The 11,716-nt window shown below is 44.1% G+C and overlaps 1 protein-coding gene across 1 annotated transcript; it reads right to left on the bottom strand.

The window, feature by feature from the left end:
• Positions 1-9,347: 9,347 nt before the first annotated feature.
• LOC127028484 (40S ribosomal protein S23) lies at positions 9,348-11,716 on the bottom strand. Its single transcript, XM_050914228.1, has 4 exons — positions 11,686-11,716; positions 10,999-11,158; positions 9,969-10,089; positions 9,348-9,543 (listed from the first exon to the last, which is right to left on the bottom strand). The coding sequence occupies exons 1-4, from the start codon at positions 11,687-11,689 to the stop codon at positions 9,397-9,399; spliced, it is 432 nt and encodes a 143-aa protein (XP_050770185.1). The 5' UTR covers positions 11,690-11,716; the 3' UTR covers positions 9,348-9,396.

Raw genomic sequence — 11,716 nt, 5'->3', positions numbered from 1 at the left:
GAGGGACCCAATGCTGGAGCAGGGGAAAAGTATGAGGAGGAAGGAGCAGCAGAGATAAAGTGTTATGAACTGACTACAACCCCCATTCCCCATCCCCCTGCGCTGGTTGAGGGGGGTGGAGGTGGTAGAAGAGTTGGGAATGAAGGAGTAAAGTTGAGCCTGGGAAGAAGGTGGGGGGAAGGTGTTTTTACTTTTGTCTTTATTTCTCACTATCCTACTCTATTTTTAATTGGCAAGAAATTAAATTAATCTTCCTCAAGTCGAGTCTGTGCTGGTAATTGGTAAGCAATCTCCCTGTCTTTATCTCAACCCACAAGCTTTTCCATCTTCTTTTCTCCCCCTATCCTGTTGAGGAGAGGGAATGAGAGAGTGGCTTGGTGGGCACCTGGCAGCCATCCAAGGTTAACCCACCACAGAGCTGAGACTAATTTGCCTAGGGACCACCTTTTCCACCACACCGTCTGACACATGGACCCTCCTGTGTCTTCCACACATAGATGCACATTGTTGCCTACACCATACACATAGAATATCCTAATCCCAGGACTGAAAAATACTTTGCTGAGAATATTTTGTGTATATCACGTTAAGGTATGTTAGGAGTAGCTGCCACCTCCAGCAGCTCTGGGCCCAGAACTTCCTCCTGCCCGACTGCTGGAGCCCAGCTCAGTGCACCTGGGGACCCAGAGGTCTCTGCCCCAGGCTGAGGGACGTGGCTGCCACTTTTCCATTTTCAGTTTCAACCTGTAGCAAAGCTGAATATTTATCCCAGAGACATATGCACAGACACATAGATATACACAGGACACTGACATGATTGGCTACACAGACTGCCACAGACAAGGTTGCCTTCAACAGCACCTACATATAGGACTCATAAAATGTAAGCATAGACAGCCAAATCCCCTTCCTCCTCTTGAGCTGATAAGGATTGAAGTTGACTAGTGAAAGCACACACACGACATGCTCTAGATTCACAGGCACATGCACATTTGTGGATCCCCACAGTACCAGCACAGCTCCTCTGTCTGTCTGGTACCCCTGTTCAGATCCTGAGCCCTCTTACCCCCTCCACAGCTCTCCTACTCATCAGCTAGTTCAGAGCTTGGTGCTCACTTGCAAACATGCATGCACTCACACACTCAATCCACAGGCATTCCACATTCACAGGTCCCCCAAATACCAGCATGGATGCTCCGCCTGCCTGATAACCCTGCTTGGACACAGGGCCTCCTACTCACCAGCTAGTCCAGCCTGAAGCTTGCTAGCAAATGACACATGCACACCAGGTTTGGGGGAAGATACAAACACTCGCCCTCCCCACCCCAGCAGCTGGCACCAGGCACATGGGCTATGACTTATTGTCCTGCTCCAGCCACTGGCGCTTTGCCCCTCGCTCACCTCACTCACACCAGTCCCTCCCAGTAGCTGTTTTTTGGGACACACATCATTCCTGCCCCAGTGGCTGGTGGCCGAGACCCTCACTTGCTCCAGTAGCTGGCACTGAGACCCCCACTCGTTCCAGTTGCAGACACCACAGGCCTGGGGTGCCTACATCCCCAGTCTGACTCCAGTAGCTGGCCCCAAAACCACTCACGCTTGTCCCCTCCAGTAGCTGGCACCCCAGAAACAAAATCTGTAGGACCCATGAGATGATCCAGAGAGCTATGGCACCTCCAGCTACTGACGCTGAGACCCTTGCCCGCTCCAGTTGCCTGATGGTGCCTACACCCCTGGTCTGACTCTAGTAGCTGGCCCCAAATCCACTCCCACTGGCCTCACCAGTAGCTGGTACTTAGTCCTTGCAGCACACACACACAGAGGATAGAGTAAGATTACGCAGAGATAGTTAAGGATTTAATGAGATGATAGGACAGACTGTAGTGATCAGGCGCAGGGCTGGGTCAGACAAGCGTACTGACCAGCCCCATTTTATATGCAACCCGCTCCTTTTACACCCCTTTCTGTCAATTCCTCCTTCTTTCCTCCCTGATTCCATTGCCCTGCACATGACTTCATCAGTTGGCACAGTTTCACCGCCCCCCCTCCAACATCCTGGCCCCTCAGGTTTGCATTCTTATTAGCTGCAAAGTCCCAGTTTGCCTGTAGTTTCATGATAGTTCACCAATTAGTGTGACTGCTGAGAGTTTTTCTTGTCCTTGTCTCCGTTACGTTTTTCTGTCAAGTTTGTGTCTCTCTATATTTTCTTTATTGCCCCCCCCTTTCCTTATCCCATGTTGACAAGGTCCTCAATCAGATAACCCTACTGAAATAAGCATTCTCATTTTCCTCATACCCTTATCAATTACTGTGACTGACTAGGTTTGCTTCTTGTTACTGCCTCCCTTATCATCGGTTGGTCAGGTTTGTGTCTATATGTTTTGTTTGTTGCTCCCCTCCTCTCATTTGCACCCCCTTATTATTCCCTTTTGCATTGAAAAGGTCCTTGACCAGATACCCTTAAGGGAGCAGACACTCTCTCCTTCCACATATCCTTACACATCATGCTTCAGGGAACAAACAGGATCAGGATTCTAGACATATAGAGTACTTATATCTACATCTGACTAAGCATGTACAGTTCTAGAGTTCAAAATGTCTAATGCTATCATATGAAAACATGTGGCTTTTCCCTTCTTCGTTACCTCCAAAGGAAGCTTTGCCATATCCTGAGGGAGTTACTGCTGTAGCCAATTAGTATTTCTCATTGTACTAGTAGTTGTTCACAAGTTTAGTCCCTATCCTGCAGCCCTTATGCAAGCCTCCCTGATAGCTGTTGAATTTTGAGCAAGTAGGAACTGCATAATTTCATAAATATGTGGATAAGAAATAAATAATTATTTTTCTTCTAGATGCAGGAATTCTCAATGCACATTATTTTCTACCTTAATTTAGCATTTGTAAACAAAATTGAGAATTATTTGAACAAGTCATTGCATATTGTACTAGACTTAGGATTTCTTCTGTCAAAGACAACCCTAGGCACTTATCTAATGGATGGCTGCACACAGTGGGATACTGCTTTGTCAGTATCCTGACAGTAACACTCTGTCATGGTTTAACCCCAGCCAGCAACTAAGCACCACGCAGCAGCTCCCTCACTCCTCCCCCTGCTCCCAGTGGGATGGGGAGGAGGACTGGGGAAAAAAAGTAAAACTTGTGGGTTGAGATAAGAACGGTTTAATAACTAAAGTAAAATATAATACTAACAATAATAATAATGAAATATAATAATAAGAATAATTGTAATCAAAAGGAATATAACAAAAAAAAGGAAAAAAAAAGAAATAAAACTCAAGGAAAAAAAACAGTGATGCACAAAGCAATTGCTCACCACCTGCTGACCGATGCCCCAGCAGCAATCCACCCCTCCCGGCCAACTCCCCCTGTTTATATACTGGGCATGATGTTCCATGGTATGGAATACCCCTTTGGCTAGTTCGGGTCGGCTCTCCTGGCTATGCTCCCTCCCAGCTTCTTGCACACCTGCTTGCTGGCAGAGCATGGGAGACTGAAAAGTCCTTGGCTTAAGATAAGCGCTACTTAGCAACAACTAAAACATCAGCGTGTTATCAACATCATTCTCACACTAAATCCAAAACACAGCACTGTACCAGCTACTAAGAAGAGAGTTAACTCTATCCCAGCCGAAACCAGGACACACTCTTAATTCCTAGACATCCTCTCCCAGTAATCACTCTACCTCCTAGATATCTTATGACCACGCATTCACTTGGCTAGAAATTCAAGTTGTTCCCAGTTTCTGAAGCTGTCTCTTTCTTGCTTCCTTCCTGCTGATAAAGTCCCTCCAAATTCCTCTGCAATGCCTTGACCTTGTTGCCACAGTTACTTAGACATGATGATGATAATGGATAGCATAAAATGGATAAGCAATCTGACAGTTCCCCTGCCCCAGATCAATCCTTAACCTTTTAGCACCATAAACAACTATGTAACAGAGTGGTATCATCCTCAGTGTCAATATTTTCCTGAAATTTGCCCAGAATATGTCCAGTGATAGAGTGGCTTTGGTGGGCACCTGGCATCCAGCCAGGGTCAATCCACCACAAGTTTGTACAGTTCTATTGATTCCCTCGATCCTCCCAGTCTGGGTCTCCCCTGGTTTGCAATCTTATCAATTGCAAACTCCAGCTGGGTCTTCCTGGAAGCGGTGCCTGTAGTTTCTTGACAGCCCATTGTCCTGATTTCGGCTGGGACAGAGTTAACTCCTTTCTTAGTAGCTGGTACAGTGCTGTGTTTTGGATTTAGTGTGAGAATACTGTTGATAACACGCTGATGTTTTAGTTGTTGCTCAGTAGCGCTTCTCTTAAGCCAAGGACTTTTCAGTTTCCCATGCTCTGCCAGCAAGCAGGTGTGCAAGAAGCTGGGAGGGAGCAGAGCCGGAACAGCTGACCCGAACTAGCCAAAGGGGTATTCCATACCATGGAATGTCATGCCCAGTATATAAACAGGGGGAGTTGGCCAGGAGGAGTGGATCGCTGCTTGGGCATTGGTCAGTGGGTGGTAAGCAATTGCATTGTGCATCACCTGTCTTTTCTTGGGTGTTATTTCTTTTTTTTGTTGTTGTTGTTTGTATTCCTTTTCATTACAATTATTATTCTTATTCTTAGTTAGTAGTGTATTTTATTTTACTTTAGTTATTAAACTGTTCTTATCTCAACCCACGAGTTCTACCTTCTTCTGTTTTCTAGAAAACATGTCTGTGTTTAAAAGAAAGTGTCCCCTTTCTTTATAAAGGAAAGATACTTCTTGAGGATATTAGTGTATCCATGGTTTGTTCTGGAGAGAAGGTACATTAAAAATAGTCCTTGAGAACTACAGGAGCTATTCATGTAAGCATAGGACTCCACATGTTTCTTCTCAGAGACAGATTTAGGATTCAATGAAAAGAACTAACTCTTCATATGGGATTATTTGAATTATAAAGTTTAGAAGTGATTGTAAACAACAGGAACTGGCTAATATCGTCACCGAAATTCGGGAATCAAACTCTTTAACACAGACCATCTTAAAGAGCAGGCATTACTTTATTCGGCGCCGGGTGCATGGGGGATCGCTCCGCCTAACATGCACACCGCATATTGTATCAGCTGCCCTTTATATGGTTCTTCAATGTACATATGTATTACATTTCCCGGAATGATCGTACATATTCACTACACTTCTCAGGACTAATTATAATATCTGCACAGTCTTTACGCATGTGTCCTGGGTCTCTTAGGGGTGTCCACAGAGGTCTTGGGGGGGGGTCGGTCTCTAGTGGTCCCTGGTGGTTTCTCAAGTGATGAACTCTTGAGTCTTTCTCCTTATATGGCTATGAGTTGGCTCATCGTGCAGTTTGTTTTGTAATTCAGTCAGCAGAGCCAGGGGTACAACACCGACACTGAGGAACATCTTGCCCTTTTAGCACGTATTGTTTCGGTATGCAGACTTGCTAATCTTTGGTAAGCAGTTTGTCACAGCTTCTGCCTTTCTTTGTCTGTTCTCACCGGTTTCTGATATTCTTCAAGGATGCAGGTGTAGAAATGGCATAACTTCTGCATACTTGGTTAATCTATATCTAAAATTCTTTTGCAACTATTTACAACAATTTTACTGTGCATAATTACCACAGGCACAATGAGAAAGTCAAATTTTGTTTTGAATATTTTCTAAAAAGCAACTGATGAAGGCAATATTAGAGGCAGCGATGATAATCAGTTACAGCAGCTAAACTGACACAGGTTGAAGAACAGATGTGATTGTACTGGTTTTGGCTGGGGTAGAGTTAAATTCCTTCACAGTAGCTAGTATGGGGCTATGTTTTGGATTTGTGCTGGAAACAGTGTTGATAACACAGGGATGGTTTAGTTATTGCTGAGCAGTGCTTACACAGCCTCAAGGCCTTTTCTGCTTCTCACACCACCCACCAGCGAGTAGGCTGGGGGTGCACAAGAAGTTGGGAGGGGACACAGCTGGGACAGCTGACCCCAACTGACCAAAGGGATATTCCATACCATATGACAGCATGCTCAGCCATATAAAGCTGGGGGAAGGAGGAGGAAGGGGGGACGCTTGGAGCAATGGCATTTGTCTTCCCAAGTAACCGTTATGCGTGATGGAGCCCTGCTTTCCTGGAGATGGCTGAACACCTGCCTGCCGATGGGAAGCAGTGAACAAATTCCTTGTTTTGCTTTGCTTGTGTGTGCGGCTTTTGCTTTCCCTATTAAACTGTCTTTATCTCAACCCACGAGTTTTCTCACTTTTACCCTTCCGATTCTCTCCCCCATCCCACCGGGGGAGAAGTGGGCGAGCGGCTGCGTGGTGCCTAGTTGCCAGCTGGGGTTAAACCACTACATGGTCAATGTTCTGTTATAGAATTCAATGTTATGTTAGTTCTGGCCTCCAGTTTAAATTGATGTTGAAAGTCTGGACAATTGTCAGAATCCAATACTCTCTGACCAGGTTCTTTTAGATATTCCATGCGTGGAAGATGTAATGTTTAATATGAAATTTACTTATTTGAAGACAGTTGATGTTACACAGGACTTCTGATTTAGAGTGATACAAATATATTCCATAAAACAATACAAATGTAAGTCACACTTAGCAAAATATAGCAATTGCAATACACAGTTCAATCACAATACCAATGTGATTCCCATTAGCGGTATCTAGAATACGGTCACTGTCACGACACTGGGTGCCCCCAGTTACCGGGAAGGAATACGTGGGTTGAAACCAGCTCAAGCCCCTTGTTCTCTTCGAAATTCTTTTGTTAGTTGTCTAGTTTTTACACTCTGTTGGGCTGAGCCACGTATTCACTCCCCCCATGCTGGTCTGGCTAACTCAGGGAGACATTTACACCACCAGTTGATCCATTCAACTGCTGAGAGCTGTTTATCTAAAACAAAGGCCACCCTTCGGTCCCCTTTGTGTTGAGATAAAGTCAGCTTCTCTACAACAGCTGTGGTCAGTCACACCCTGCATTATTCCCTGAGCTTCATGGGCAGATCACCCTTGCCCATCTCTACTGAGCCTTCTTCCATTGTAGGGGTTTATTCAGCGAGTCACATTCCACCTCTAGGGGTTTAGTCAGTCACAACAATGCAGAGAATAAAAATTATTCAAGGTATGAAAAACACCTTGTACATCTTGATGAAAAACTTCATTTTTTCCAAGTAGTTTGATTATGGTATAGAGATCTTGGAGAAGACACAAAGAAGTAAGATACTATTTACTAGGGTTTGGTTTTTTTTTTTTTTTTAATCTAACAAAGAAAGTCAAGAGGTCTTACTCAAAATTAAAGATGCATTCAAGTCAGTAACGCAACAATTAAATGATAACAGGTAACGTGTAATGAACTAAAAGAAACGGATTTTTTTCAAATCAAGATTTCCTTAATTCAAGCTAGTCAGACTTAATTTACACTTAATATGAAAGCAGCTGTCATTTGAATGCCATGGATAAATGCTGTTTTCAACATTGCCAGTGACAATTTTCAATTTGAGGAAGGCTGTTTTCCAAAATATACATTAAAATGTATGTTAATTTCTCCTCCTCCTAACTTTCTTGCTTGAGGAGGTGTTTTGATTTCTGATTAATTTAAGAGTCCCAGAGAAACATAAGGGATTTTTTGGTCTGACCTAGCAGTAAGATATTTCATTTCTGTTCCTATGGGAACAGTTTTGTGACTGACAAGATGACTGAAGATAAAATTCCAGCTACACTAGACTGGAGCCTGTTTGTTCTAAAAAAGATTGAGCCTATAATTAAGTTCCAGATTGTGTAGTATTCTTTCAGTTAATACCAACATCTGTCTAACAGTATCTACGTACAGCTGCCAAACAGATCAGTAAAAAGAAGGGAGCAATATATTAATACTTCAGACCTTAAAAAAAACACCTTACATAGTTATCTGACAGAGGAACTATTTAGTGTCCAAAGAAAAAGTATAGCTATCCTGTACTCTTGAAGAGTATTAGATCTCTTTGTAGAGTTCAGTGATATTTTATAAAACTGGAATTCATTGCCTCCCTTTAAAATAAAAAGATTAAATGAGTAGCAAAAGGTCACAGTAGATCTAACAGACAGGGAGATCTAATCTTGCTGCCTCTCAGACAAAGTTGTTATTATTTTTAAATCTTGAGCATTTATAGTCCACCTATAGGTGCTATACTAACACCAAAAAAGGAACATTCTCCCAAAAATTTTTTACAATCTAGGTATAAGACAGAGGAAAACAAGGAAAGGTTATTTAAGAGCATAAGGCAGTAAACTGTGTGTGCGTGTGTGTGTCCCAACTCCCTTCCACTGCAGAAGCCATACCTAATGATGCACTGATTCATGATATAGCTCCTTCAGAATTGTTAAGGCTGGGACACACAAGAAATCATTTAACCCATCACCATGTCATCATGTATACCTAGGCATGGCATTTCAAAACCTGCTAGCACCAGCTGACATCATCACTAGAAGATGTAGCTGTTGCAAGTATTACCATCGCTGTTGGTGCATGTAGCACCTGTCAGCTCTGTACTGGATCACCTGATGTGCACCAGGATCATACAATGGGTTTTTTTTTGGGGGGGGGGGGGGGGGGGGGGGGGGGGGGGTGGGGTGTTTTTTGTTTTTGTTTTTTTTTTTTAAATGCTCTTTCAGCACTCCAGCCCTTGTAAACTAGGTAGGCAACGGAGCAAAAATTAGTGAATTTTTAATTCTCCTACAATACAGCCTACTTACTTAGGTCAGCGTCCCAATTAGTTCTATGTTATACATCGCCATACTTGGACCCCAGCTTTAAAATCTTTACAGTTCTACATAAGTGGCAGCATAAGAATTCAGAAATTTAGTTTCATGGGGCCCTCTTCATGGCTGCTTTCAGGAAAAAGGGTCTACAGAAGAGGGATTTATCAATCCATCCCGATGACAACACAGTTGCTACTCTAGTTATTAGGCTGAAGTAGCCTTCATGGAGACACTGGCAATCAAGGATGGTGCACAAAGCACTAAAACACCCTTGCATTCTATGAAGAAAGTCTCTGAAGTTCCTGGCAGGTAGGTAGCTGTGTAGTTCCGCCAAACACAAAGGTAAATTTGCAAACACTTAAGTGCTTATTAAGCTCACCTACTGGTTATAAAGATGCTCTGGCTTTCTTCTGTCAGTCTAAAGCAAAGCTTTCTTACAGAAGAAAACACCATCTGCAAACATACAAAAAAAAAAATGACAGCGTGCCCCGACATCTGTGAGTTATGTCACTCGCAGATACCACATTAAAAAAAAACAACAAAAACAAAAAAACACCACCAACAACCACCCCCACATCATAAGCCTTACACAACAAGTATAAGAGTGTTTCCAATTGCAAATTTTATTTACATTCTTGGCACATCAATTTACGATCTTGGTCTCTCCTTCTTGCCCTTGTATAAGGCCAAGAGAGAAACATTGGCTACTTTGACAACCTTGAAGCGAACTCCAGGAATGTCACCAACAGCATGACCCTTCCGACCAAAACCAGCAACCAGAACTTCATCATTTTCCTAGAATGAAAGACAGTGCAAATACAGAGCTATAAACATTAAACCTGTACATACTTCTAAATTAATTTACATTAAATTTGAGCCACATCACAGACTTTCTAAGGAAAGGGTGGAAAGACAGTAAATGCTGAAGTCTATTGATAGGGATAATTCATGTATATCTTTCAGTATTTTGGAGAAGGGAAACATAAGCTGAGGTATCATTTAGCTTGCAGGAGTACTGCTGAGGACCAGCTTACCTTAGCAAGTGAAAAGTACAAAACCACCTCTGGCATTTCTCATCTGCTTCTGCAGATACAGCATTAAGATACACACGGTTCAGAATGCCATGAACCCTTGTCTAACCATCACCTGATTCTGTCAGTTATGTGTTTCTTTACTTTCATACACAGCTTTCTATAGGTTGTTTCTTGAAAATTATTCACCTCAATGAAGTTCAGGCAACCATCATTGGGAACAAAAGCTGTTATTTTTTTGCCATTCTTGATCAGCTGGACTCTGACACATTTCCTGATGGCAGAATTAGGCTGCTTAGCTTCTACTCCACTAAAACAGAAGTGCATGAAAATATATTAGTGAAAATCTGTTTGATAAATTAGCAGATATTCATTACAATACCATGAATCACTATGTTATTTTGTACTAACCATAAGTCGCATGCGTATTTCAAAAGCAAAAACTATTAGTGATCTACTTAGAGCTACGCAATAGCCAAAGACTTAATTAGTTCCTAAACAGAGTAAAAAAAAAAAAATCGAAAGCAAGTCTTCTAGAGACAAATACTAACTCAGTAATTAAAAATTTGGAAAAGAAAAAGAAACACCTTGGAGTCCTGAGGGTATCCTAACAAAACTTGTAAGTTACTAACAAAAAGCCAGAACACAAGTAGATGGAATCTTTGATACTTGCTGACTGCATCAAACAAAGCACACACACTGAAACCCACCCCCCCAAATAAACTTAAATGTTAAGTAAAATTCTTCTTCTTCTAAAGGTTATACACAATTTCAAAACCAACACTGAGTATATGAGAACAAATACCTTTCAGCATTGTCACCTAAAAAAAACCCAACTGTTTTCAATCTAGTACATAGAAGCTACAAAATAATAAAAATTTGTCATACTTCAGGTAGAAAAACTCTAACATATTTAGAAAAAGCAACTTAGAGGTGTTTCTTCTTTAAAGTCACATATGGGATCTTTCAAAGGTCCCAAATTACCAGGAATTTTCCTGGTGACTCCAAGGACTACAACCCAGAATATCCTACACTATACATTAGGTAGCTGTGGGTCAGACACAAGCACCAGGTGCTTGTGCCACGACTTAGCTCACTGCTGAGAGCATGCTCTCGCATACCCCTAACCCGGCACAAGCAAAAGCTGTCCCCATCCTACGGCAAACTACCCCCAGCGCCCGCAAGGCCGTAAAGACGCACTCCGGGGAGTTTTACCCACACTTTTTCCAGAACAATTCCCTTGGCGTGAGAAGCGCCGCCGAAGGGGTTGGCCTTCAGCGCAGTGCCCAAGTGGGCCTTCTTATACTGTTTGTCGTGCCACTTCTGATCGCGGCGGTGGCTGCGGAGTTTCCGAGCGGTACGGAGCCCACGGCACTTCCCTAGAAAACACCGGCAGAGAGCTGGAGGTCACCGAGCAGCTCCTGCCGTCACCACCCTCGCGGGCCTCTGGAGGCAACCCAGCGGCGACCAACGGCCGCGGGGCACGCGAGAACGCAGACCTCCTCGCCTGGGGGGGGGGGGGGGGGGGGGGGGGGGGGGGGGGGGGGGGGGGGGGGGGGGGGGAGGGCACAACAGGGACCGACAGTATCACTACCAACAGGCAGCAAGGGGGAATAGGGGAGAAAGGCTAACGGAGGCGCTGCTAACACCGAAGCCTTCGCGAGGGCCCAGAGCCAGCGGAAGAGGCTCACGGGACAGCGAGGGGGAGCGCTCTGGGCCGCCTCTCCGCGCACACAAACACTTCCCCCCCCCCCCCCCCCAGTCCCCGTCCCGTCCCCCAAGGTCGCCGCTACCTCTCTCTCTCCCTCTCTCCCTCCCCCCCCAGTCCCCCCCAAGGCCGCCGCTACGACACTTTCCCTCCCGTCCCCGTCCCCGTCCCCTCCAAGGTCGCCACCACAACACTCACCCATCCTGCCGGCACGCCTGCCAAGCCGAAA

Source organism: Gymnogyps californianus, unplaced genomic scaffold, assembly GCF_018139145.2.
Source record: "Gymnogyps californianus isolate 813 unplaced genomic scaffold, ASM1813914v2 HiC_scaffold_33, whole genome shotgun sequence".
NCBI classification, from domain to species: Eukaryota; Metazoa; Chordata; class Aves; order Accipitriformes; family Cathartidae; genus Gymnogyps; species Gymnogyps californianus.
This window is presented reverse-complemented; position numbering and strand designations above follow the sequence as displayed.

Excerpts from the sequence above, each read along its gene's own strand:
- LOC127028484 (XM_050914228.1), bottom strand. Across the intron at positions 10,090-10,998 it reads GGAATTGTTCTGGAAAAAGT|TGGAGTAGAAGCTAAGCAGC; the intron begins GTGGGTAAAACT and ends CTTCTGTTTTAG. Across the intron at positions 9,544-9,968 it reads GTTGCCTGAACTTCATTGAG|GAAAATGATGAAGTTCTGGT; the intron begins GTGAATAATTTT and ends CTTTCATTCTAG.